This window comes from Panthera pardus, unplaced genomic scaffold, assembly GCF_024362965.1.
Source record: "Panthera pardus isolate Hobbes unplaced genomic scaffold, ASM2436296v1 HiC_scaffold_18, whole genome shotgun sequence".
NCBI classification, from domain to species: Eukaryota; Metazoa; Chordata; class Mammalia; order Carnivora; family Felidae; genus Panthera; species Panthera pardus.
The window spans coordinates 17378119-17405921 of record NW_026526743.1 but is presented as its reverse complement, the minus strand read 5'-3'; the positions used below and the strand labels follow the sequence as shown (position 1 = coordinate 17405921).

The 27803-nt window shown below is 36.6% G+C and overlaps 1 protein-coding gene across 11 annotated transcripts; it reads right to left on the bottom strand.

The window, feature by feature from the left end:
* Positions 1 to 1785: 1785 nt before the first annotated feature.
* ZNF382 (zinc finger protein 382) lies at positions 1786 to 27803 on the bottom strand. Of its 11 annotated transcripts, none has more exons than XM_019423095.2 (5): positions 27696 to 27803; positions 24976 to 25049; positions 21371 to 21522; positions 21003 to 21098; positions 1786 to 3938 (listed from the first exon to the last, which is right to left on the bottom strand). In XM_019423095.2, the coding sequence occupies exons 3-5, from the start codon at positions 21402 to 21404 to the stop codon at positions 2518 to 2520; spliced, it is 1551 nt and encodes a 516-aa protein (XP_019278640.2). In that variant the 5' UTR covers positions 21405 to 21522; positions 24976 to 25049; positions 27696 to 27803; the 3' UTR covers positions 1786 to 2517. The 11 variants fall into 11 exon arrangements, with proteins under 11 accessions (XP_019278640.2, XP_019278633.2, XP_019278637.2 ...); XM_019423088.2 differs by having other exon boundaries at positions 21371 to 21497; XM_019423092.2 differs by having other exon boundaries at positions 21371 to 21455.

The window sequence follows — 27803 nt, the reverse complement described above, 5'->3', positions numbered from 1 at the left end:
TTCTACAAGGATATGGCTGTACTAATCCATTAAATTCCATATCTTGATTTCTCTCTGCATCTAGTTCATGGAACCTCAGGGAAATGACTCCGCACAGGATTTTTTGAAGATAGACTTGCTTCCCTCTGCATTATCCACAGTAGGCCTTTTGGGGTGATTTTCATTTGTTTGCAAAATTGTGAAGAATGCATTTGCATAGGTAAGCTAACCAAGTTGGTAAGTATAATTTACTGCCAGAAAATGAGAAAGAAGATAGTATAGGAACATTTCAGTGAGTTGTTATTCAGGTATGTAATTGCAAATAAAAAATACAGCCAAATCTTCACCTGTATTTCAGGATCAGTTTTTTTTTTCATGCCAAAAATCTCCTAGTAGTCACCACGCTTTTGTTCATTGACTCCAAATCCAAATATACATACCATTATTTTTATAACAGATACTCCTAGATTTTTTTTAAATTTAATTTATTTTTTTAATTTACATCCAAGTTAGTTAGCACATAGTGCAACAATGATTTCAGGAGTAGATTCCTTAATACCCCTTACCCATTTAGCCCATCCCCCCTCCCACAACCCCTCCAGTAACCCTCTGTTTGTCCTCCATATTTAAGAGTCTTTAATGTTTTGTCCCCCTCCCTGTTTTTATATTATTTTTGCTTCCCTTCCCTTATGTTCATGTTTTGTATCTTAAAGTCCTCATATGAATGAAGTCATATATTTATCTTTCTCTACTTTCGCTTAGCATAATACCCTCCAGTTCCATCCATGTAGTTGCAAATGGTAGATTTTTTTTCTTTTAATCAAGTTTAATTTTTAAAATGTAACCATTTTGTGGGGCAGGAATCTGAAAAGGATTTAGCTGAGCAATTCTTGCTTAGGGTCTTTCTGGTGGTTCCAGTTGGGTGTTAGCAGAGGCTACAGTCATCTGAAGACTTGATTAGATGTCCCAGATGGCTTATTCATATAGTTGACATATGTTACTGGATGATGGCTGGGAGGTTAGCTGGAGCTATTGACCAGGTGCCTACATATAGACTTTCTAGCATTACGATCTCAGTTTGGTTAGACTTCTTCATGGAAGCAGTTTTTCCCAGAGTTAGAGTTCCAAGCCTCATCCTGTCCCTTTTTAATATCCCTTTCTTTAGTATAAATTCTTTGATGTTATATAAGGAGTGAGCTATGACGAAAGTCATTCTTATGACCATTTCATTTAAAGAGTTCTCATTCAATGTGAATTCCATGGTGTTGTGTATGATTTGAACTATGGCTATAAGCTTTTCCATATTCATGATTTTTATATATCCAACAAGATACAGGACATAGGTAAAAGCTATCTCCTGTCCCCTTTACTGTACTCATAGGGGTTTTCTCCAGTTAAAACTCTCTAATGCAAGAAAGTATGCTAGGAGCCTTCCTTGCCTTAGTATGATTTTTGATTTCAAATATGGCATTACTGTGGCTAGAGGCAATCTCACATTTATTACATTTGTTTGATATTATTATTTTAGGCTGTGGCTAAAAGTCTTTGTACATGCATTATATTTGGATTCTCAGTTTCCACATTTGTAGTTTCCCTCTAGCATGAATTCTCTGGTTGGAACCACCACCATATTGCTAACATTCACAGTTGTTTTCCTTCAGAGAGAATTAACTCATGCTGTGAAAATTCTGAGTTGTTTGGTAGGATCTACCAAAGCTGACCAAACATACATATGCTCTAGGACCCAGCAATTCCATCTCTACTATATACACATGAGAAATGACTATATGTACACCAAAAGACAAATATGTTCACAGAAGCACTATTTATTATGATCCTAAGCTGTAAACAATGAAAAAGTCCACAGCAGTAGTTGGATAAACTGTGATTTAATCATATGATGGAATTCTATATAGAATGGAAATAAATGAACTTCTGCCACATGCACTAATGATGAGTTTTAGAGACATAATGAGGAATGAAACAAGCCATATACAGAATATATGATGTATAACCCAATTTATATAAAGAGAATACATGATGTATAATCCAATTTATATAAAGGTTCATAATATGCAAAACCTAATTTATAATGTTAGAAGTCATAACTGGTAAATTTTGAGGAAGTAACAACTAATTTTTACTTCATATTTGCAATGAGAAATACAGTTCACACTTCCTTTCTTTTAAAACACTTCTGATCACAGTGTGGTCCATGGACCACTGGCAGAACTGTTTATTACTGGGTCACAAGAATATATGTACTGAAATTGAAAATAAGCAATTTTAAATGTTCGTAGAAACTTGACAGAGGAAGTTTATGCCTGGTGAATCTAATAATAAAAAATTTAGGGTTGTATTTTCAATGACTTTTGTCATTAGTCATTCTTTTTGTGTTTTATAGGCTCACAAACAATAGGCAAATATGTGGTATAGTACCTTAAACTGTTATATACCAGTATACTTGCAAGCAACACCATGTACTATTTTATTTAAAGTTTACTATTACTTTAAGGTTTGACAAAAAAGTCGTATCCTTTACTGAATTCCCATGGTTTCTACCTTGTGAGTTTTCTGATGTACAATGAGGTTTGACTTACAACTGAAGAACTTCCCACATTCTTTACATTCATATGGTTTCTCTCCTGTGTGAGTTTTCTGGTGGCGAATGAGGTTTGATTTCCTACTAAAGGCTTTCCCACACTGAGGACATCCATTGGATTTCTCTCCTGTATGTATCCTCTGATGAACAGTGAGGATTGCCTTCTGGCGGAAGGACTTCCCACATTCATTACAAATATAGGGTTTTTCCCCGGTATGAATTCTTTGATGGAGAGTGAGGGTTGTCTTTTGGCAGAAGGACTTCCCACATTCATTGCAAATATAGGGTTTCTCTCCTGTGTGAGTTCTCTGATGTACAGTGAGGGTTGTCTTCTGGATAAATGCCTTCCCACATTCATTACATTGATAGGGTTTCTCTCCTGTGTGAGTTCTCTGATGATCAATGAGGTATGACTTCTTTCTAAAAGCACTTCCACACTGAGTACATTCATAGGCTTTCTCCCCTGTATGTGTTTTGTGATGTCTAGTGAGAGTTGCCTTCTGGCGGAAGGACTTCCCACAATCCATACAGATATAGGGTTTCCCCTCTATATGTGTTTTCTCATGAAGAGTGAGGGCTGTTTTTTGACGGAAGGCTTTTCCACATTGATTGCAAACATAAGGTTTCTCACCTGTGTGAATTCGTTGATGTTCAATGAGATATGACTTCCTTCTAAAGCTGTTCCCACAGTAAGGACACTGAAAGGGTTTCTCTTCTGTTTGAGATCTCTGATGCATGATAAAAATGGACTTCCTGCAGAGGAACTTCCCATATTTGCTGTATGTATGGGGTTTCTTCTCAATAAGGGTTTGTGAATGGACACTGAGATTTGACTTTTCAATTAGGGCTATTCCATCTTTATTGTATTCAAGGGATTTTTCTCCTCTGTGAGCCCTAGTATGTGTAAATAACATTCCTTTCATAAGGAAGGATTTTTCACATTCATTATGATCTAATGATTGCTCTGGAGTTTGATCCTTCTGATGTTGAATAAGCTCTTGTTTACCACTCACACTCCTTTCTGTTTGTTTATAGAGATTCACTGTAGTATGAATTTTCTCATTCTTAGAATTGAGGAGTGATTTCTCCCATCCATTACTCTCACCAAACTTCTCTCTTCCAGGGCTTATATTTCTACTGACTAATTCTGAAATATTTTTAAAAACCTTTCCATCAGGCTTATATTCACATAGTGCTGTTTTTGAAATAATATGGTTCTTGCCTATAGTAAGTGTTTTCCCAAAAATATTACTTCTTTCCTTAATTAGTCTTTTGTGGTTGAATATGACTGATCTAGAATGCCTGTCTTGGTATTCTTTGAACTTCACTAAAACATCTTCAGCTTTCCCATCTTCTTCTAGAAAAGAATACAATTAACAACACTGTAAGTCTTCACATAAATGTTATGGATTGAAAGTATATACAAACAACCTATTGAGTGACTGTATGCCTCACTATTGTGGTCTACAGAAAGGCCAAAATAAATTACCTCTTGATAGGGAAAATTTATATGACATAAACCAAATCCTGCCATACTGTTAAAATGTGGAAAAATTGGCGTAAGAAAAGAACACTCATGGGGCACCTGGGTGGCTTAGTCGGTTAGGTGTCAGACTCTTGATTTTGGCTCAGGTGGTGATCTCACAGTTGTGAGTTGTGCACACTGGCAGTGGAGAGCCTGCTTGGGATTCTTTCTCTCTGCCCTTCCCCTGCCCGCCCCCCCAACATTCCTTTCTCTCAAAATAAAATAAAAAGAACACTCAAATTTTTGGCATATTATAAATACAATACCTGCATTAAGCAGGTATAATAAACACAAGGATAAGTAAACAGAAGACAAAGGATGATGAAAATGACACTGTTCTTGAAATGGGCAGATTCACAAATAATGGTGTGAGCTTATCAAGGGTACTAACCAGTGATCAAGAAAAATGTTCAGTTAGAGATGAAAGCCTAAATATTTATTCCCTTATGCCTAAATAAGTATTATAAAATACTTCCATTTGTTTCTTCCTCTCTTGCAAATGACTTTTCTCAAGCACTTATTTCCTAGTGTTGAGAGGAACACTAGGCCCTAACTCTCCACACAACTTATTTTCTCTTGAACGGGAAGACTTTGGGAAATGTATTTCCATTAGGAATTGTAAAATAAACCAGAGGACAAAGCATACTTGAAATGTGAATATAATCACCATTGTATGCTGACTGCTGCTGCCAGAATGTTTATTATACTAAATTCTCCTGACCATCAATTCTAACTTTTCCTCCTTTCATTTGCTGAATTATTTTTTCAGTTTTCAGGAAGGATGAGTTCAAGTTTTCCTCCCAATGCAGTAACATACCTTAACTCCACTACTCCCTATGGGGGATACGAATGACTGGATTCTTCAACTGTATGCTTATAATGCTGACTTACCCTCACTATCATTTTTCTTATAAAATTTTGGCTATATCTTATTATTGTTACCTTACTACCACCCACGTCTAGTAGGGTAATTTTAAATATGGATTCATTTTACCCGTGACTTGCATCTTATTTACAAATAGCCCTTAACTGGTAACTGCCCAAGTATCCATCAAAAGGTAAATGGTAATATTGTATCATGTATGTATAAAATGGAATACTATTCAGCAATAAAAAAGGAAAAACACCTAGTGATACACAATGACAAAACAGATGAATCTCAAACATTTTTCAGAGTGAAAGCTTTATGCGAAAGAGTATATATTATACAATTCCATTCATGTGTAATTCTAGAACACACTGAAACTAATCTGTATTAGTAACTGGAGTTATATCATCTTCCTGAGAACCTCAACCACCTTCAGGGACATGCTACTATCCAATTTATCCAAAAACCTTCATATATTATTTCTATCCTTTAATGTCTAATTTGTCTGAAATTAGATTATAATTATAGTGTGGACCATCCATTTAAAGAAATCTCTTAGGGGCACCTTGGTGGCTCAGTTAAGTGTCCGACTTCCGCTCAGGTCATGATCTCACAGCTCGTGAGTTCAAGCCCTGCATCGGGCTCTGTGGCAACAGCTCAGAGCCTGGAGCCTGATTCATACTCTGTGTCTCCCTCTCTGTCCCTCACCCACTCATGCTCTGTCTCTTTCTCTCTCAAAAATAAATAAACATTAAAAAAATTTAAAGAAATCTTTTAACAACCTGCTATTTTAATATGAATATTATATGTAAAATGCTCCATTTGATAATATTGCCTTGCCGACTAAAACTTATGAACTTGGAAGTCAATATTTTATTGACTAATTTCTGAGTATACATTAACACATGGTTATCTGAGATAAAGGGATGTGATCTTGGCATGTATATTTAAAAGAACTTAATCATTAAATGATTTCTGAATGGACGAGAAAGATGTTTTTCTTGCATGGTATCAAAGAGTCAGGTAACTATTGAATAGCTAGCCTCTGTTACAAGCTACAGTAAGGAAAAGTAAAAGAGAGAAACTTATTTGAGGGAATTGTTAATCAGATGGGGAAAGAAGTTTGATCATACCAGAGGATGCATCTGTTTACAGTTTACATACATAAGTAGAATATGAATGCAGCAAAAAAGGAATTGACATGGTCTGGAGTAGTCAAGGAACATCTCATGGAGGAAGTGAAACTTGATCTTTTAACTGAATGATATAGTAAAGAATATAACTTTGCCCAAAGAGACATCTGACATTTGCCTTTGGCTTCTGGGAAGTAATCTCTAAGCCCTTGGAATATGTATTTGTTTGCCTGGGAAGCTTTGGCCAGCCAGAAAGTAACAATGTAATTTAGGGTGAGGTCTTTGAGCCACACCAACATTGTGATTTAGGGTGGGGGTTTTAGGTCACACAGTATTAGCTCGACTTCTTAAGGGGCTGAAAACTGAGATGGGCTACATGTATTGTTAATCATGCCTATGTGATGGAGCCCCAGTATGAACTCTGGACAATGGGCTCAGGTGAAGCTTCCCTGGTTGGCAATATTCTGTACATATTGTCACACCAGCAAGGTAATGCTGTCTGTGACTCCATAGAGAGAGGTTTACCAGAAGCTTCATGTTTGGTACTTTCCTGAATTCTGCCCTTTATGTCTGGATGATTCTAATCTATACTTTTTTCCTCTGTGATAAACCATAACTGTGAGTACTATGGCTTTTAGTAAGGTCTGTGAGTCCTTATAGCATACTGTTTATATTAGCAGTAGTCTTGGGGACCCCCAAACTTATAGTTGGTGTCAGAAGTAAGGTGGTCTTGTGTGTTCTACTGTACCCTCTAACTTTGTAGTTGGATAACTGCAAGTATCTATATGGGTATATAGCAGCTGTCATATAATGAAAAGTCCAGTTGTGAGGAATGAAATCAATTGTATGGAGTATATCTGGGAGACTAGAACAAAGAGAGATGAGCAAGAGTTCTCAGTCACAGAGAGAAATAAATTTGGAATGATCAGATGGGATATTCTTCTATCAGCCCTTGAAAAAGAAGGGATTTAAATTTCATATAATAAGTAATTTCTTTTTGGCATATTGACAATATAAACTGAAAGAAGTAGGTAAAAATGATGGCAAATCCAAATAGTAATTACAGAAGTTACTGAAATAATATGCTCTCATTTTGGAAGAGGTCAGTAGCAAATGAGGATATGAGAGGATGTAAAGATATTTCACAAAGTGAAATAACACAAATTGTGGAGAGATCAAGTGTAGCAGAGGTGATGGAATCAACCTGATACTACAAGAGACTGACTATGGGGAAAAAAGGATATAGAAATAAGTAAGGATAAGGTAAACATAAGGACTATTATTTATGCTATATCAATAACCAAAAGGATGAGATAACTGTTGTTGTATTGCTATAGGCAGATGAAAATAGATACTAGAGTTCAGGTGGCAGAAGTGGGCTGAAAATATGTATTTGAAAGCCATTCACATAAAACAAGAAAATCACAACTTGAGAATGGATCAGATTATTATAGCTGATAGGACTTTTACAAAGGCAAGAACTGAGGATGAAGAAAGATCCTTAAAGGATAACAACAAGAGACCAGTGAAATAAAATCCATTTATCAACAAATATTTATTTTCCCAGGCAATAAGGGGGAAGAAAAGCAATGAAGATGTGAAAAGGCACCTGGGAAACATGTTAAGAATGAGTTAGTGTTTTTCACCCAAATCAAGGTGGGTAGGTATCAGGAATCTGAGCGCTATGATATGGAATACAGAGACTTATTGGAAAGAAATTTATTGAAAAGAAGTGATACTAAACTATCACCTAGGTCCAAAGCATATTGATTTTGAAATTTGATGGCAGGTGTCATGGTGAGAATAGGATATGAGCCTGAGCACAAGAAACAGTTAAGACATTGCACAGGGAAAGAAAGGAAAGAATATGAAAACTAAGAGGAAGATAAATATTAGACAATGATTTCTCTTTTTGTGGAGAGATTTAAGAATGCCTATAAATAGAAGACTAAACAAAAGAAAGAGGACTAAAATGTTAAAGACATGAAAAACAAGCAGAAAGGCCTAAACCAGCAGTTCCCGAAGTGTGACATGGATCTTAGTACGTGAGATCCTTATGCAGGAGAATTTGGGAAGGTAGTCCACAAAATCAAAACTCTTTTTGTTAATAACAACAACCTTGTCTTTTAAAGGTGGGTGTCTCATTTGTACTTATGGAATTTTAATTTATGAAGGTGGCTGAGTGATGACATAGGCTAATCTCATTGAAAGGAGATTTTCATTACATTTCCTTAGAGGAGAGGGCACACCATGCCTTGTAGGGCCACATAGAGGGGCAGCAGGCTTGGTCAGGACACAGAAAGGAGAGAGGGGAAAGCCTATGCCAGAGCCTTTTGTGGGACCTGCTTGCATGGGAAAGGCAAGGCAGGGTAGGAGAAACAGTTTAGGATTAGCTTTTTAGAGTAGTGTTGGAGGCTATGCGTCCGTAGTTGTATGGTATCTAGTCCTAGGTGATTTAGGACACAGGAAATGTTGGCTCGGTGTGTGAGAGTTAGATAAAGCACATGGTTGAGGGGATGGACTTGGGATTGGTTGGTTTTTATATAAAATGTAGGCTCACCAACAGGTGGTTTACCATCCCTACGAAATCAGCCAGCTCTAGGAGGGGCAATCTCTCCCCAGCCAGCAAGGCCCTCCAAAGTTTCAAAATATCATAAAATATAGAAGATAAAAAAATGATTGATACAGTGGGTAAAATGCAGGCACATCAACATAACACTGGCACCAATCTATAATAGTAACAACTACATTTCTAATTCATAGGGAAAAAGTTTCATGTAAGACTGTTCTTAATAGAGCAGGAGAAAAAATCACTTTTATTAGATCTCCACCCTCGAGTACACATATTTTCAATATTCTGTGTGATAGTTAAAGAAGTATGCATAAGGCACTTCTGTTGCATATCAAATTATAATATATTTTGTAAGGAAAAGTGACGGTGTAATTATTTGAGCTGAGAACTGAAAACAGGGGCCTACCCCTGCCATCCCACTGTATCCAAAAAAAATGTTCCTGTGAAATATTTCATAAGTTGAGATGGCATAAAGTGAAGAAGCAGTTACCATTAACTTATATGGGAAAACTCTTAAGTGTTCCCAGATCTGAAAAATAACCTGTCTTTGGCTTTTCTGACACATCTTGTTAATGGATGTGTAAAATAAATTGAGATAAAGCAAAGATGCTCACAGACCATAGTTCAAAGCTATGGTAGCTTGATGCTGTGAAGCTGAGTGCAATTCCTGGGAAGGAGCTTAGCAGTGCCTTTATAGCTAGTTCACTGCAAAACAAGCACTGAAAGCTGGTTTTGCATTTCACCTTTTTTTGTAAAAGCAAAAATCATCTTTGGATTTCTTTTGGTTAGTGAAAACAGGTACGAATGGAGGTCTCTAGTAAAAACAAAGTGGCATAACACAAACTTTCAAAAAACAGGGTATCTATCTTTTTGTGGAATAGCATTTTTACTTCAGTAAAACTATTATTCAGATGTGGGTATCTGGTAGACATTTTCTTGAACAATGTGAGCCTATCAATTCAAGGGAAAACATGTGCCAATATTTGTTACCAATGATAAAATCCAAGCTTTCAAGTAAAGGGTGTTATGTTGGAAAGCATTATTTGCTACTGTGAGCTTGTCAGCTTCCCAACAGACTTTTCTGATGACGTTGGTGATGATATTAACACATGTGGGTTATGGGTTTTTTCAAGTAATATTGTATATGAGAATATGTCAAAATTTGGAAAATGTTCTGTTAGTGAACTGTTACTTTCCAAATGACTAATACATAATATTATCAAAAAATGCCTGGGTAAAATATCCATTTAAATAGACCACTGGGGGGAACCTGGGTGGCTCAGTCGGTTGAGTGTCTGACTTTTCCTCAGGTCACGATCTCTTGGTTTGTGAGTTCGAGCCCCACATTGGGCTCTGTGCTGACAGCTTGGGGCCTGGAGCCTGCTTCGGATTCTGTGGCTCCCTCTCTCTCTGCCCCTCCCCTGCTCATGCTCTGTCTCTCTCTGTCTCTCAATAATAAATAAACGTTAAAAAAATTTTTTTTAAATAGACCATCGGATTTTACATAACAGTCTACAAAAGTACATTGCTATGGTTTCAGATTCTGTATTGCAACTAATTGTTTAGGAACTACCAATTGTTACATTTGGGTGTGGTATTAATGAAGAATATCCATGACAATCTAAGAAGGCTTTTTAAATATTTTCTTTCAAACTACATATAATGCATGAAGGAAGGTTTTCTTCATATTTTCAAAATCAAACAACATTTTGCAACAAATGGAATGCAGAATCAGATGTGAAAATCAGCTGTTTATTAAGCAAGATATTAAATAAATTTTAATTATGTAACAATTCCACTTTTGTCAGTATTTTTTTTCTTTTGGGAAATAGTTATTTTTTGTAAAAATATGATTTTATGTCAACATGGAATGAGTTTATTATTTTTATATTGTATTAAAATGAATTAGTAAATGAGTGGTGAAAAATATTTAATTTCTAATAGGGTACACACACACATATGCACAAAATTCTTTTAATCCTTAATAATTTAAAAATATTAACAAGTCCCAAAACTAAAAAGCTTGAGAAACTGCTCAACTAGACATCCAGATTCTGGTAATGGCAAAGAAGTTTGTATCAAAACAACCTTCCAGCTGGTATGATAAACTGTGGACCAACTGTAAAAGACCAATTTGTTTTGGAAAGCACCTCTAACGAGTGATCAAAAGGAGGCAAAAACTTAAGTGGATATAACATTTGAAAAGGAAGAAACCACACTTCATAAGATCTACATTTATCCAGATATTCCATTGTGGGCCCTGGTAGTTTATGCAGCACCCAGGGGATAGATTTCTGGGGGAAAGTAGGAGTCATCCTGTGCAGAAAAATCTGAGATCAAGTTCGGAGTCACTAGAGTGGCTATAAATTGAGGACAAAATCTGAGAATGGAGAAGTCATTCTGAGAATGGAGAAGTCATAGAAGGAGAACCCCAAAGATAGTATAAACCCCTCCTCAAAACCTTGGTTAACTGCATCTTCAGGGCAAGACTGCAAGAAGCACAAAGGGAAAAGAAAGCTGGAACACTGAAAGAACTGATTACAGATTTCAGCAGCTATTTACCTTTGGGAAAAAAGGGTTGTTTTTTTTTAACATTTTTAAAAAATTTATTTATTTTCAGAGACAGAGCAGGAGTGGGGGAGGAACAGAGAGAGAGAGGGAGACACAGAATCTGAAGCACACTCCGGGCTCTGAGCCCGAAGTGGGTCTCAAACCCACGAACCATGAGATTGTGACCTGAGCCAAAGTCGGATGCTCAACTGACTGAGTCACCCAGGAACCCCTGGAAAACCAGTTTTTAATTCTGGTCCTGTGCCAAGTCCGAGGAATCTGGTGAGAGGAGCCTTTGGTCTTTATACTGAAAACCCAGAATGACCATGTATAAGAGCAAAGGCTGCATCCCAGCACTAAGAGAAACAGCATAAAGCTAAAGGCAAAATTGAAACTGAAATAGAAATCATCTAAAAAACTTAAAAGCAATCTTAAAAAGGAATCAACATGAGCCACCAGTAACTTAACTGCCTTCCAAGTGAAATCTCAACAATCTTCAGAGGCAGAAAAAGAATCCAGTATCTTGACAACATATTATCTACAAGGTTTTCCTGAGAAGAAACAGGAAATGTGATGAAGAGAAGATAAAAACCAGTTAATAGAATCACACTGATATATGTCCCCTATGTTGAAATTACAAGGTAAGGAATTTAAAATAACCATGATAAATATGTTTACAAAATCTACAAGAAAAGATAGAAATATGGGTGAAGAGATGGAGAGTTCAGGAGAGATAAGGATATGCAAACTTTAAAAACCTCATATCTTAAATACAAAATTCATTGGATGGGTTTAACAGCATAGAACATAGAGAATGAAGAATCAGTAAAGTGAAAGTCTGATTAACAGAAATAACCCAAATCATAAAATCGTTTTAACTCCTTAATAAACTCTACAGAGGATAGGTTAAAATTATTTAAAATATAATCAAGAACAGAGCAGAAAAATAATCATAGAAATGTTGGCCAAAATTTCTTCAAATTTGCTCTAAAACAAGAACTCAGTGAATGTGCTAAATTCACTTACTAGTTCTAACAGTTCGTTTTAGATTCCTTATGATTTATTATGTACACAAGCATGTCATGTACAAATGAAGATAGTTCCCTCTTTTTTTAAAAAATTGTTCTAATTGGTAGCCTTTTGGCTTCTTTTTCTTGCCTTATTGTACTGATTGTGTCTAACACAATGTTTAATAGAAGCAGTGATAGTGGGCATCTTTTCTGGTTTTGATCTTAGAAGAAAAGCATTCAGGCTTTCTACACTACATGTGATACTGGCTATAAGATTTTCAAAGATACCCTTTATGAAGCTGAGGAAATTCCCTTTGGTTGCTAATCTGGTCTAAGGCTTCATAATAGTAACTGAATTTAATGATTTTCCCATGTCTACTGATGCTCCTTAAATTTTTTTTTTTTCTAGTTACATTAAGTGGCAGCTTAGATCCTTGGTTTTAGACCCCTTTTCACTTTTATATGGTGAATTACATAGATTGATTTTTAAATACCAAATCATCTTTGCTTTCCTGGGATAAGCTCTTTTTAGTCCTAAGGTTTTATCCTTTTAAAATATTGCTAGATTCTGTTTTATAATATTTATTATATATATAATATTTTATTATAGATTTTTTTCTAGCTTCATGGAGGATGTTGGTGTTTAGTTTTTTATTCTTATAGTGCCTTTGGTTGTAAATAATGTTGGCCTTATAAAATGAGTTGGGAAGTGTTCTCTCCTATTTATTGACATAAAATTGTAGACTCTCTAATTGTCCTTTTAATGTCTGTAGGATCTGTAGTGGTGCAGCTTCTGTAATTTTTTTGTTTGTTTGTTTATTTTTGAGAGAGAGAGACAGAGCATGAGCAGGGGACGGGCAGGGAGAAAGGAAGACACAGAATCCAAAGCAGGCTCCAGGCTCTGAGCTGTCAGCACAGAGCCCAACGCGGGGCTCGAACTTGTGACATGAGATCATGACCTGAACTGAAATCAGATGCTTAACCAACTGAGCCACCCAGGTGCCCCACAGCCTCTGTAATTTTTAATTAGTGACTGTGTCTTCTATTTTTTATTAGTACATATAGCTATGGTTTATTAGTTTTATCAATTATTTTAATGAATCAGCTTTTGTCTTCACTCATTTTCTCTATTCTACTTCTGTTATGTAATTCATTGATTTTTGCTTTGGTCTTCATTTTTTCCATTTTACTAGCTTTTTTTTTTTTAAGTTTATTTATTTAAGTAATCTCTACACCTAACATGGGGCTTGAACTCGTGACCCTGAGATCAAGACTCACAAGCTCTTCCAAATGAGCTAGCCAGGCACCCCTCCTTTTACTAACTTTTGAGTTTAATTTTTTTCTTTTTTTAGCTACTTAGGGTGGCATCTTAGATCCTGGATGTAAATGGATAAAAAAAAATAATAATAATAATAAAGGGGGCACCTGGGTGGCTCAGTTGGTTGAATGTCTGACTCTTGATCTCAGCTCAGATCATGACCTCACCATTTGTGAGTTCAAGCCCCACGTTGGGCTCTCTGCTGTTGGCACAGAGCCCACTTGGGATCCTCTGTCTCCCTTTCTCTCTGTCCCTCACCTTTTCTTTCTCTCTCTCTCAAAAATAAATAAACATTTTTTAAAAAGGATAAAAAAAATGTTAATGCTGCTTTAGATACATCCCATAAATTTTGATATTTTGCTTGAACTATCATTCAGTTCAAAACATTTTCCAATTTACTTTAGGATTTCTTCTCTGATTCATGGGTTATTTGGAAATGTAGTGATTAATTTTCTAATATTTGGGAAATTTAGAAATACGGTGTTTTTTAATTGAAGTATAATTGACACACATTATATTAATGAATTATAGTTGACCCTTGAACAATGTGGGGTTGGTGCCTCACACAGATGAAAATCCATAAATAACATCTGACTTCCCAAAAACTTAACTGCCAATAGCCTACTATTGACCTGAAGCCTAATAACATTAACAGTCAGCACATATTTTGTATGTCACATATATTATGTACTGTATTCTTACAATAAAGTAAGCTAGAAAAAAGAAAATGTTACTAAGAAAACCATAAGGAAAATATATTTACAGTACAGAACTGTATTTATTTTAAAAATCCATGTGTAAGTGGGCCTGCTTAATTCAAATCTGTCTTTTTCAATACACAAATGTAATTCTGTTGTGGTCAGAATCCATATTATGATTCCGTTTTTTTTCAATTCATTGATACTCATTTTATAACCCAGAATATAGGGTCTATCTTGGTGACTATTCCATGTAAAATATTCTATAAAGATGAACTAGAGGAGCACCTAGGTGGCTAAGTCAGTTAAGCATCCAACTTCAGCTCAGGTCATGATCTCACTGTTCGTTGAGTTTGAGCCCCATGTCGGGCTCTGTACTGATAGCTCAGAGCCTGGAGCTCCTTCAGATACTGTGTCTTCCTCTCTCTCTGCCCCACCCCTGCTCATGCTCTGTCTCTCTCTCAAAAATAAACATTAAAAAAAAATAAAATAAGAATGGGGCGCCTGGGTGGCTTAGTTGGTTGGCGTCTAACTTCGGCTCAGGTCATGATCTCTCAGTTTGTGAGTTCAAGCCCCACATCCGGCTCTGTGCTGACAGCTCATAGCCTGGAGCCTGCTTTGGATTCTGTGTCTCCCTCTCTTTCTGCCCCTCCCCCACTCACACTCTGTCTCTGTCTCAAAAATAAATAAAACATTAAAAAAATGATGAACTAGATACAAATGATTGATAGTGTTTTCAAGCATTCCATAGCTTTATTGTTTTCTTTGTTCTCTCGATTACTGAGAGAGAAGAGGTGTTTATATCTCAAGCTATAATTATAATGCTCTTTTCAGTTCTGTCACTTTTGTTTCATGTATTTCATGCATTCTCAATGGGGGTTTCTCCTAAGGGAGCAAAATTATTCTGGGGAAATGAAAAAAAGTTTCTTAAATATTATAATAGTTTGTGGCCCTTCAAACAGCAACAGAACATAGAGTATGTTATTAAAATTTAATGGGGGCAATTAGAAAAAGAGTCTAAAAAGACTCCTTAGGGAGTGATAATGATAAAAAGCTGAGAAACACTGATGTATTTTGAAGCTCTATTAGGATTGTTATGACTTCTGATGAAGTGTCTCTCTTTATCACCATAATATTCTGTGTTCTGAAATATACTTGGATGTATAGCCACTCCCGTTTTGTTATGCTTTGTGTTTGCATATGTAACAGGGTCTCATTCTATTTTTGAAGTCTTACTGCTGACAACTTCCTAGACCCACTCTTTTTTCTCCTCTTGTTCCACACCTGGGCAAGCCAATAGGAGAGCTTGCATGTTCTTTCTGTTGGTGCTGGCAGGAAGTTTAAACTATGCAATCACTAGCCCACATGTAGAATCCTCACGACCTACTCCCCAACCACAATAAACACAAAAGCCAGACACTCCCCCTTGCACTCTCAAGCCATTTTAGGACCAGTCTGGGAACCTTCCCTGTTCTTCCCAGAAAGCCTCATTAAATTATGTCAGATTTCAATCCTGACATGAAGTCAAATTTTAGGTGAGTGGGGTGGGGTGTTGATCTCATCCTCAAATGGAGCAACCACAGACAATATGATATATACTTTTTCATCTTTTTATGTTATACCTTCCTGTGTCTTTTTATTTAATTTTTAAAATACATATCACATAGCTGGGTCTTCCTTTTCACTTCAGATATTAAATAGTCATTTTTAGGTATTGCATTTGTTTGTTATTTCTATGTTTGCTCTCTTGCCTTATGTTCATTTCCGCTTTACATCCTTGATGATATTGAGGTCATTTATAATGGCTATTTTAGCATCCTTGTCTGCAAATTCCACCACCCCTGATTTTATTTACTTGTTGTTGTTTTCTATTGACTGATTCCCCCCCGCCTTGTCTATAGGTCCTATTTTCCTACTTCTTCATATATTTAATAATGTTTGATTGGACATCAGGCATTATCAATTTAATGTTGCTGAGTTTGAGATATGGTTATATTTTCATGAAGTATTGCTCTTTAAATGGCATTCTGAGGCAGCCATAGAGTTGTAGCACTAGGATCTCCCTTCAGAAAAGAACTTGCCATTGATGTGCAAGAAGTAGTTACCTGACAGCCTGCAATTGTTAGCATCTTCAGGATGCTCTTCATATGATGAATCAAACCACAGTTTCCCCAGGAGGTGCCCATCCAAAGACTGAACACTGAGGCGGTACTAGAGGCTGCCTATTTCTCTCCGTGGCAGACTCCTCAGATGGATAGGAGACCAGCTAGGTCTCTAGGTCTCTAGAGACCTAGGTCTCTTTGCTTCAGACCAGCTAGGTTGGTTGACACTTTGTCAAGTCTGCACAATGATCTGAGGTTCTCCCTGTCCAATCCTGTTAGCCTCTCCCCCTTTCCTTCCATAGGTGCCAGATCCATATCATGATCTAATGGTTTCCTATATTTAATCTTACTTTCTTCTCCTTTATCTTCCATAGATGTACCTCTAGGAAATTTTTACATTCCTAACTCTATCTCAGCATCTCCATCCTAGAGGACCCAAGAGACACATAGCAATTATTTTTGGATTGGTTTAATCCTTTTGATGCTTTTGTTTAAGCACTTTTATGGCAAATCTTGCAAAATCTTTAACCTATGCCTAATATAACCCCATTTATCAAGGGGTGGCCTTTCTATGTTTCTATCTAAAGTCCTATGTATCAACAAGTTCTCTCCATTCTGGCTAGAGGAAAATAAAATGATTCTTGGTGCAGTAGGCTATGGCAATTGTTCATCTTACAACACTATGGTAATTGTATTTTCCTTAGAACACGTCTTTGTTTAGTCTCATAGGGTTTCACCTATACACGTGCAGACTTATATTCAGCCAAAGACTCAAAGAGAACCTTTTCCATATTTGGGGAACTCTTTTTCTGCATAGCTCACTTCTTTTGGGAAGTATGTCCTGGAAATTTTAGCAACCTCAATCTCCTTGAATGCCCATGTCAGTCCCCTCAAGTCAGTAAAATTGTCAGGTTCTTTTTGGATTCCTCTCTCTGTACTGCAGTCTGGAAGTTGCCTTCAGATGAAAGCCTGGAATGAGGCAGGGCTCATCTCATTTGTTTCTCTTCTCTCAGGAATCCAGGCCTGTGCTGCCTGTTGTTCAATATCTGAAAATAGTTTTGTCCAGTTTTCTTGTTGTTTCCTGTAGGAGTGTAATTCCAGACTCTGTTACTTGCTCAGGGCTGGAAGCAGAAGTCTTGAATTATAAAAATGCAGGCCCAAATGGCTTAATAATGATTTTCATCAAACATTTAAGGAAGCAGTAATACCAGCATAACAAAAATTCTATAAGAAAATAGATGAAGAGGGAACACCCCTTGTCTTTTTGATATTGCTGACACAATTCTGATTTTTTCAAGGACATTACAAGAAAACTACAGACCACTATCCTTGGTAAAATCATGCATAAAAACTTACTAAAAAATTAACAAACCAATTTTAGTTATCTAGAAGAAGGATAATACATCTTGTCCAACTGGGGTTCATCCCAAGAATCCAAATTTAATTTTGTTTAATATTTAAATTATTTAATGTAATACATATAGTAACAGATTAAAGGAGAAACATCGTATGATCATCTTAACAGATGCAGAAAAAGCATGTTAAAATCAACATTCATAATTAAACTTATCAAAAACGAGGAAAAGAACTTCCAGAATTTAATAAAGAGCACTTATGAAAAGCCTACAGTTAATATTAGGATGAAGAATGAAATATTAAGTGTCTTCCTAATAAATTTAGTGAACTGATAAGAAACTCACTCTCACCACTTCTATTCAACATTGTACTGTAGATCCTAGTCAGTACAACAGAGTAAGAAAAAGAAATGAAAGCAATAAAATATACAAATGTAGAAGTGGAATATCTTTTTTCTAGAAGACATATTTTGTGTGTAAAAAACGAAAGATATATACTAAAACAAAGAACAATGGCAACAACAATAAAACTTAATAAGTAGAATACAATACAATAAGTAGAAGTATGCAAAATCAATATATAAAGATCAACTGGGGATGCATATTTTAACAACAAACTGGAAAAAGAAATTTCAAATATCCTACTATTTACAATGGCATTAAAATATTAAAAGATTAGATATAATGAAATATGTATTAGACCTCTATACTAAAAATAATAAAACATTGCTTACAAGAAGTAGAGAAGGTAATTAAAATAGAAAAATATAGTATAGTCATGGACTGGAAGACTCAATATTGCTAAGATGTTAATTCTCACCAATAAAAATTCTATTACCTTTGTTTAAAGAAATCAAGAAGTTGATTCTAAAATGTATTTGAAAAAGAAAATGACCTAGAATAGCCAAAAGAATTTTTAAAAGAATAAAGTTAGAAGACTTACTATGACTTCAAGACTTATTAGAAAGTTCCAACAATCAAAGACCAGGTAGTATTGGCAATAAGACTTAAAAGATAGCAAAGGAAAGAACAGTCTAAAAATAGGCTGACACAAATACAATCAATTTTTTATAAGATCACCAGAGCAATTTAATTCAATGTAGCACATGATGGGAGAAACTGTTATCTATATGAAAGAAAACCCTTAATCTTACCTCACATCATAAACCAAACTTAACATGAGATGGGCGACAGAATTAATAAAAATAGCAAAATATTCATAACATTTTTAAAAGAAAAGACAGAAACTATCATCACAACCTAGTGGATCTCAAATATTTGAGAGGTCAAAGAAGTAAGTATAAAAGAAAATAATGATACACTGGATTTCATCAGAGTTAACAGTGTGTGCTTATTAAAAGACATAACAGACCTGAGGAAATATTCACCATACATATATCAAACAAAAGACTTCTATCCAGAATATGTAAAGAATTCCTACTACTTGAGGGAAAAATATACTACCCAATAAAAATGGGTAAAACATTTGAATAGGTACCTCTGAAGAAGATAAAAAAAACACTTGAAAAAGTTCTCAACATCAATGGTCACAAGGGATATCTAAATTAAAACTGCAAAGATATACTACTATAACCTTCAGTCTGACCAAAATGCAAATACTGATAACATCAAATGCAGAAGAGAATATGGGACAATCAAAATTCTCATACATTTTTGGTAAAAGTTTAAAATGGTACAGTAACTTATAAAAACTGGCAGTTTCTAAAAAAGTAAAATATACACTTGCCTAATGAATGAGTGATACCACCTGCTACATGTTTCCTGAGGGGAAATAAAAACATATCCACAAAAAGATGTTTACAAGAATGTTCACAGTAGTTTTATTCATAACAGCCCCAAACTGGAACATTTCGAATATCTATGAACAGGAGATATATAAACAAACTGGTATATTCACACAACTGAATACTATTAAATAAACTACTTATTTACGCAAAAATATGTATATATCTCTCACATATTAAGCTGAGTTAAAGTAGATATGAAAAAGGTCTAGGATAGACAAAACTATGCTGGTAGAAATCATAAGTGTGATTGTCCTAATGGGAGGGGCTGACTTGGAAGAGGCCTGAAGGAACTTAATGGGTTAATGGAAATGTACTTTATATTGGGTGTGACATACATGGGTTTATGCTTCTGTCAGAACTCAAAGGACTTCACACTTAAGATCTCCATGTACAGTATACTTACAAAACATGGAGTAGATTCTTGGTAAGGAAATAGCAGTCTCTAAAAACATAAGGCAAACAAAGAAATAGCAGTCTCTATAAACATAAGGCAGACAAGGAAAGAACTTACATGAGGAGTGATATTCACAGCTAAAATTTAGATTTTAGACACACTGAAGTCAGTCATGTATAGGCATGTCAAAGATCTCAGGCCTTTAAAAACAGATCCCTAATAAGATGGCTACTATTAAAACAACAACAACAACAAAAACAACCCCAAACAGAAAATAACAGGTGTTGGTGAGGACGTGGAGAAACCGGAACCCTTGTGCATCGTTACTGGGAATGTAAAAATGGTATAGCCACTATGGAAAACAGTATGGCAGTTCCTCAAAACGTTAAACACAGAATTATTGTATATTCCAGAAATTCTACTTTTCTTTTAATTGTTTGTTAATGTTTTTTTTTAAAAATGCTTTATTTAAAATGTTTTGTTTAAAATTGTTTTTTATAACTAAAAAAGCTGAAAGCAAAGACTCAGATATTTGTACACTCATGTTCATAGCATAGCAGCATTGTTTATAGTAGCCAAAAGGTAGAAGTAACTCAAGTGTCCATTGGATAAGCAAAAAATAATATATACAATGGAATATTTCAGCCTTAAAGGAAGGAGATTCTGATATACTACAACATGGGTAGACCTTGAGGACATTATGTTAAATGAAAAAAGCTAATCACAAAAACGACAAATACCACATGCATAACTCCACTTATATGAGGTACCTATGAATAGTTAAATTCATAGAAACAGAAATTAGAAAGGTGGTTGCCAGCAGCTAGGGGGAGGAGGTAATGGGGAGTTATTTTTTAATGAGTACCGAGTTTCAGTCCTACAAGATGAAAAGAGTTCTGGAGATGGATGGTGGTGATAGCTGCACAATGTCAATGTACTTAATGCCACTGAACTATATGCTTAAAAATGGCTAAGATAATAAGTTTTTAGTTCTGTGTATTTTGCCACAATTAGAAAAAATAGATCCCTAAAAACATTCAAAGGTGCTAACTACCTGAGTCCATTGGATTTTATCTGTACAGACTCACCAAGGTAGCTCTGACTTGGAAAAATTCTCTCTGTTGTCCATAGTTCTTCTCCTTGTTCCAACTTACGGATCATATCGGGCTTAGTCATGTGAAACCCTGATAATAAAAAATGAGACTTGGTCTAAGCTGCTTGGGCTTCAAAACTATTGAAGGAAGAGAAAGATATAGCTCTAAGGTGACAGACAAGGCACACATTAACATCTTAGCAAAGTTAATACCTTGCACTGGGCAAGTGTGGACATAATCACACTGGCTCCTAATAAAAAAGGATTCATCACCTCTGATCTCTGAAATTCAAAGCTCCATATGTTTCAAAAATTCTTGAAAGGAGATGTATGAGATTGAAAGATTCAAGGAATTTTTCTTACCAACAGAGATGAGGTGGCAATAATTTTCCAACATGACATCCCTGTAGAGGGTCTTCTGAGCAGGATCCAGCTGCTGCCACTCCTCCTGGGTGAAGTCCACAGTCACATCCTTGAATGACACTGATCCCTGCAAGGGCAGACTCTAGTTCATCCTAAAGTGATTGGAACTAGTGAGAACTAGATATTGGAAACCACGTTCAGTGGTCAGACTAGTTTTCTTATTTTATCTTTTGTATTGTAGAAAATTCTCTGTGATAATACAGTCTGTATTTACTTACTATCTCATGCTAAAAATATATAAGATCATACTATTTACCTTGAATGTGACTGGTTGCTTGGTGGATCAAAATGAATAAAGCCTGGCCTTGCTCATGAGAAGTTACAGGCTAAGTGAGAGGCATACATATAAATACATACACCCAACAGATATTACAGATGTGATGACAGGAAGATGTACAAGGGAAAATGCTACAAAGTAAAGAAAAATTTTATTTTGTATACCAAAGCTTCACTGAGGACATCAAAATTTTGTACTCATAACGAATTTGTCTTATACAGGGTACCACCTTTTAAAATTCATGGGGAGAATCATTGTTGCACTATATACTAATTTGGATGTAAATTTAAAAAAATAAAAATAAAATTAAAATTATAGCAGCACTATCAACAATAGCCAAAGTATGGAAAGAGCCCAAATGTCCATTGATGGATGAATGGATAAAGAAGATATGGTATATATATATACAATGGAGCATTACTCAGCAATCAAATGAATGAAATCTTGCCATTTGCAACTACGTGGATGGTACTGGAGGGTATTATGCCAAGTGAAATTAGTCAGTCAGAGAAAGACAAATATCATATGATTTCACTCATATGAGGACTTTAAGATATAAAACAGATGAACATAAGGGAAGGGAAATAAAAATAATATAAAAACAGGGAGGGGGACAAAACATGAGACTCATAAATATGGAGAACAAACTGAGGGTTATGGGAGGGGTTGTGGGAGAAGGGATGGGCTAAATGGGTAAGGGGCACTAAGGAATCTACTCCTGAAATCATTGATGCACTATATACGAATTTGGATATAAATTTAAAAAAATGAAAAATAAAATTAAAAAAATCAATATGTAACTGCAATATGAAAAATCAGTTGTATTTATATGAAATGAAATCAATTATACAAAGTAAAATATAACAAAATAAAATTAAAAGTCATTAAATACCTAATAATTAATCTAAAAAAATTCACAGGGGGAGGAAAACCAATTAGTAAGCTGAGGAAATAGCAAAAGGCACAGTATGTTAGGAAAGAGTCTTGGAACTCTAAGAAGAAAAAGGTATATGGAGTTAGGTAGTGGGCATGTTTATCTAATAATACTGGATTTTTTCTGGGGTACATGGCTGGCTAATCAGAGGAGTGTGTGACTCTTGGGTCTCAGGGTCATGAATTCAAGCCCTACATTGGGTTTAGAGATTACTTAAATAAAAATTTAAAAACTTAAAAAAATACTGGATTTTTCCCCTACATATTAGGGGTCTTAAAAATGTACTGAACACACTCCTAACATATTTATATTTATTTATAAATCATCAGTCAGCATTAATGGCAATCCACATCTGCTCTTGGATGTAATTTGTTGGTATTTTCCTCCCTTTCAATATACTGTCTTGTACATTCCATTGTAATGCATACCCCACTTTGCTTGTTCTGCTGCTTTCAGAGTATGAAGAAATGTTAAGCAGTACATATATTATTTGATAAAATTTGTACTTCAGAGGCAATACCCTTGAAGACTAGAGAAGGCTTGAGATGTGTTGGGTGGGAAAGACAATTAAGTAACAATTGTTGGTGATTTCCTAGATTAAGGTGGTATTAGTTGTCTAGAGAGGGGAAAACTGTTTAGTACATAAGGGGTTGCAACAAAATTGGTCATAAATTGGTTGTAGAGTAGAAAAAAGAGGCATAGCTCTTGAGTTACCTGCATAGGCAAGTGGTTAGGTGCTGAGACTAAGAAATAGAAAACACAAGAACAAATAAGCTAGACCAAAGGAGGTAATGAGGTAGGCCTTGGAAATGTACTTGAAGTGTCTATGGGACATTCAGGTGATCATGACTTTTGGAGACTGGATATATGGTTCTGACACTCTGGATAGAGGTCTAGGATGGAGAGAAGTGTTTGAGAGTCACTAGAATTAGATCAGTGTTACCTTTATGTGGATCTGTGCACAGAGAAAAAGAGACAGTGAAGAGAAGAGAACTGATTGACATCTGGGGAAAACCAGTATTTTGAAGATGGGTAGATAAAGAGGAATTTTCTGAAAGACCTGAAAACACGAAAAAGTACCCCCTTTGATTCAAAGTAGAATATTAACTTTTTTTTTTTTTAAGTTTATTTGTTTTTTTTGAGAGGGAGAGCATTGCATGCATGAGCATAAGCTGGGCAGGGGCTGAGAGAGAGGGAGAGACAGAATCCCAAGCAGGCTCCATGCCTGGGGCTCAATCTCACAAACCAAACCATGAGATCATGACCTGAGCTGAAACTAACAGACACTTAACTGACTGAGCTATTCAGGTGCCCCTCAAAGTAGAATAGTTCAAGAATGGACTTTTTATCCTCCTCCACTCCCATATAAAAAATTAGAAGAAACTAAAGAAATAAGAATAAATCTGTAACAGCATTGAAATACTTGAAAGGTTTTCACTGGCAGCCCACAGTTTGTAGGAACTGGATAAAATAGACAGGATCAGAGAGGGAGAATGCAAAAACCTCAGGTTTAAAAAAAAGTTTATTTATTTATTTTGAGAGAGAGAGAGAGAACAGGGGGCGGGCAGGGGCAGAAGGAAGGGAAAAAAAGTATCCCAAGCAGGCTCTATACAATGTGGGGCTTGATCTCATGATCTCACGGTTCATGAGATCACGACCTGAGCTGAAATCAAGAGTCAAACGCTTAACTGACTGAGCCACCTACAGGCACCCAAAATCTCAGTTTTCTGTACAAGCTTGCAAGCAATCTCTATCTTGGAAACCTCACAAAACATCTTACCACAAACTAATAATGTCATTTACCAACTCTACCTCCCATTGTATCATTGCAAAACCTAGGTCAGTAGTGATGATCAAGGTTTTTCCATGTCTGCTCCTTGACCCCTCACAACTTAGATCTCAAATCAGTATCTAGATAAGATTCATTAAAGTAATATTTCCATTTTAAATCAAAATAATACATCTTTCAAGCAGTACTTTTGTGAGAAGCTTAAGAAAGGAGATGATGAATGATATATCAAGTTAATATGTAAACATGGGCTACAACTAGAAGGTACATGTGGGGAAGGCTTACATTTATATGGCTGGAATAAGAAAAACTGGGAACAGGGCTGCAACTAGGTGGGGCGGGTGAGGAACATAGGGTGCAAAATTTAGGGATGCACAGGCCCTGAGAATACTCCTTACATTTTGCGCCTAGGCCACTTGCTTGCCCTACTGGAGACCAGTTTCATGGAAGCAAATGCCAACATCCAGGAAATTTAAGGATTGGGAAGCAATGTTCATATAACCTGAAAACAACTTATTTCATAAAGAGAGGAAACATCATCTCACCTGAGGCATGGCTTTGAGATTTGCAAGAGATGAACCTTCTCTTTTGAGCCCTTCTTATGGAAAAGGGAAGAGTCCTGAGAAGGCAGAGATGGGAGGATACAAAGAGCCATGTGAAACCATATTTGACTTAGATCTCCCAGAAAATTCAGTTAAATCTGTATCACTTTTCACTGCTTCAGCTCACTCTCATGTATCCACGATGGAGGTTAGTGGGAAAAAGGACAAATCTTGCTCCCTCACCACCAGAAACCTAGTCTCTTTGTGAATTAGAATGGATCTAGGCGGTCTGTTGTAGCTGGAGAGGGAACATTGTGCTTTTCCCTTTGCAGCTCTACCTTCCACCTCCTATGGAAGACAGCTTTACCATCTACTTCCAAATAGTTCTTCATGGACTTTCTACCAATTTACACTGTTACTATCAGCACGTGAAAATACCTCTCCACACCCTGATGAATGCAGTTAACATTTTTAATCTCTGCCTATCAGATATATATTGTAGTTCTTGTTTACATATTTTTTATTATGGGAGAATAAGCTCCTTTTACTTCTTTTCTGTGATGGCATCTTCTTATATAATGTCTAATTTTTTAATGTTTATTTACTTTTGAGACAGAGAGAGACAGAGCATGAACAGGGGGAGGGTCAGAGAGAGAGGGAGACACAGAATCTGAAGTAGGCTCCAGGCTCCAAGCTGTCAGCACAGAGCCTGACGCGGGGCTCAAACTCACAGACTGTGAGATCATGACCTGAGCCGAAGTCAGACGCTTAACCGACTGAACCACCCAGGTGCCCCTATAATGTCTATTTTTTTTGTGTGTGTGTTTTTTTTTAATTTTTTTTTAACGTTTATTTATTTTTGAGACAGAGAGAGACAGAGCATGAACAGGGGAGGGGCAGAGAGAGAGGGAGACACAGAATCGGAAGCAGGCTCTAGGCTCTGAGCTATCAGCCCAGAGCCCGACGCGGGGCTCGAACTCACAGACCGTGAGATCGTGACCTGAGCTGAAGTCGGACGCCCAACCGACTGAGCCACCCAGGCGCCCCTTTTGTGTGTGTTTTAATTTCCTAGTTGGTTGATATTATCATTTTTTATTTAGTAAATTAGCTATTTTAAATTGAAAATAATTTTCTTAGTTGCTCATATGACTATTAAAGTGTTCTTACCTTGTGAAGATTTTTTCCTTGAATGTTTTCTTGTTTAGCAATACTACCTATTATATAATCCATATTTTTTCAGTGGATATAAAATGCCATCTATATCATATAATACATATCCCTATATGCTTGAGAATATCTGAACTTTAATTTCCTCTACTTAATCTTTACTGACTCACCAGTATCATACTACTTAATAAGCATAATTACTGAAAATTCACTTATTTATTATTAATTTACTGACAGCTAATTTAAGTATTAACTATTGAACAACACTTTTTAGTAGTACAAGTATGGAACTAGAAAAGACATTAATCTTTTCACTCTGCAGTCTTCCTAGGGAGAGGATGATACCATGCTGAATGAAGTCTGAAGTACTGACTGCCACAGTGAATATTTTAATTAGCAAACTATTTTAATTATTATAACGAGAGGTGGCCTTGTCGTTAAAAGTATACCAAATACTTTTTATTATCTTGGAATGCCTGAAGAAGCCACTGACTCTGCCACTGATTTCATCCAGAAGCTGGAAACCTCACTCATATATCAGTGTTGAGAGTGTTAGTTATGGGCAAAAGTTTTTTGTTTTATTCCTGCTTGCTTATTCATGGAACACTGTTAATTTCAACTCATTGGTTTTAGTTCGTGTAGTGTTTCCCTGTAATGAATTTTACCATGTAGGAAATGAAATCTTACCTCTTCCTTTCCAATACTTATACCTCTATTTGCTAAATTGCTATTGAGTTACAATTTTGGAGGCAGGTTTAATGACCATGATTCAGATAATCAAATCTTAAACACCCAACTAGACAGCAGTCCTGAAGAGTTTCCCAATCACAAAAACATCACAAATAATAACAGTAGGTTGCAAACACATGCATGGTTACATTCAATCAAACTTACTTCTGAAAACCATCTCACGGTACCCATCTATCATATACAACCTCAGACAGCACATTACATAATTCCAGGCAAAGTCTCAAAATCACTTTCGCTTCTCCATAGTCACCTACAGCCTCAGACACGCTCACACCTAGTCTAAAATGAGACACACAAGTAGGGAACCCCAGGCAGCAACAGGACTCCGTCCACTTTTCACACACAATCGGTCGCAACATCTCACAGAGTAGCACGCACCCCAACGCAGCAGGTTGAGCACAGGCGGCCGCCTCAATTCGGTGCACACGCGCGCGCACACACACAGACACACACACACAGACACACACACACACACACAGCGCCGGCTGTCTGAGGCCCCACTCCCAACGCAGAGCTTCCTTGGGGTCAAAACAGACAAAATCCGCCCCCGCGCGGAGCTCGCTCCAGGTCAAACTCGATTGTCACCCTCAGGGTCACGCCCACGGACCACGCCCGAGGCCCCGCTCTCACAGATCCAAGTGTCTGGTTGCCGTGGGCTCGGCTCCGGTTCCCTCCTCAGAATTACCAGGCCCAGCTTGGACTCCCGGTTTCCTCCCTGGCCTCCCCACTGGGACCCGCTCCCTAGTCTGCCCTCTTGGCCCGAGCTCGGGGTTCCCGCCTCCTCAGAGCCCCTAGGACCTACCAACCTCACCCCCGGCCAAGGATCAGTCGTCTGCGCCTGCGCACTCCCGCGTGGGCTGGAGCTCCCAGGAGTCTACGGGGCTGCGCTCTAGTAGCCTAGCTGTCCCAGCTAC

Coding starts and splice junctions, on each gene's coding strand:
- ZNF382 (XM_019423088.2), bottom strand. Junction 21,099..21,370: donor TTGCCACCTCATCTCTGTTG/GTAAGAAAAATT, acceptor TTTTATTATCAG/GGTTTCACATGACTAAGCCC. Junction 3,939..21,002: donor TCCAAGTCAGAGCTACCTTG/GTGAGTCTGTAC, acceptor ATTCTTTTCTAG/AAGAAGATGGGAAAGCTGAA.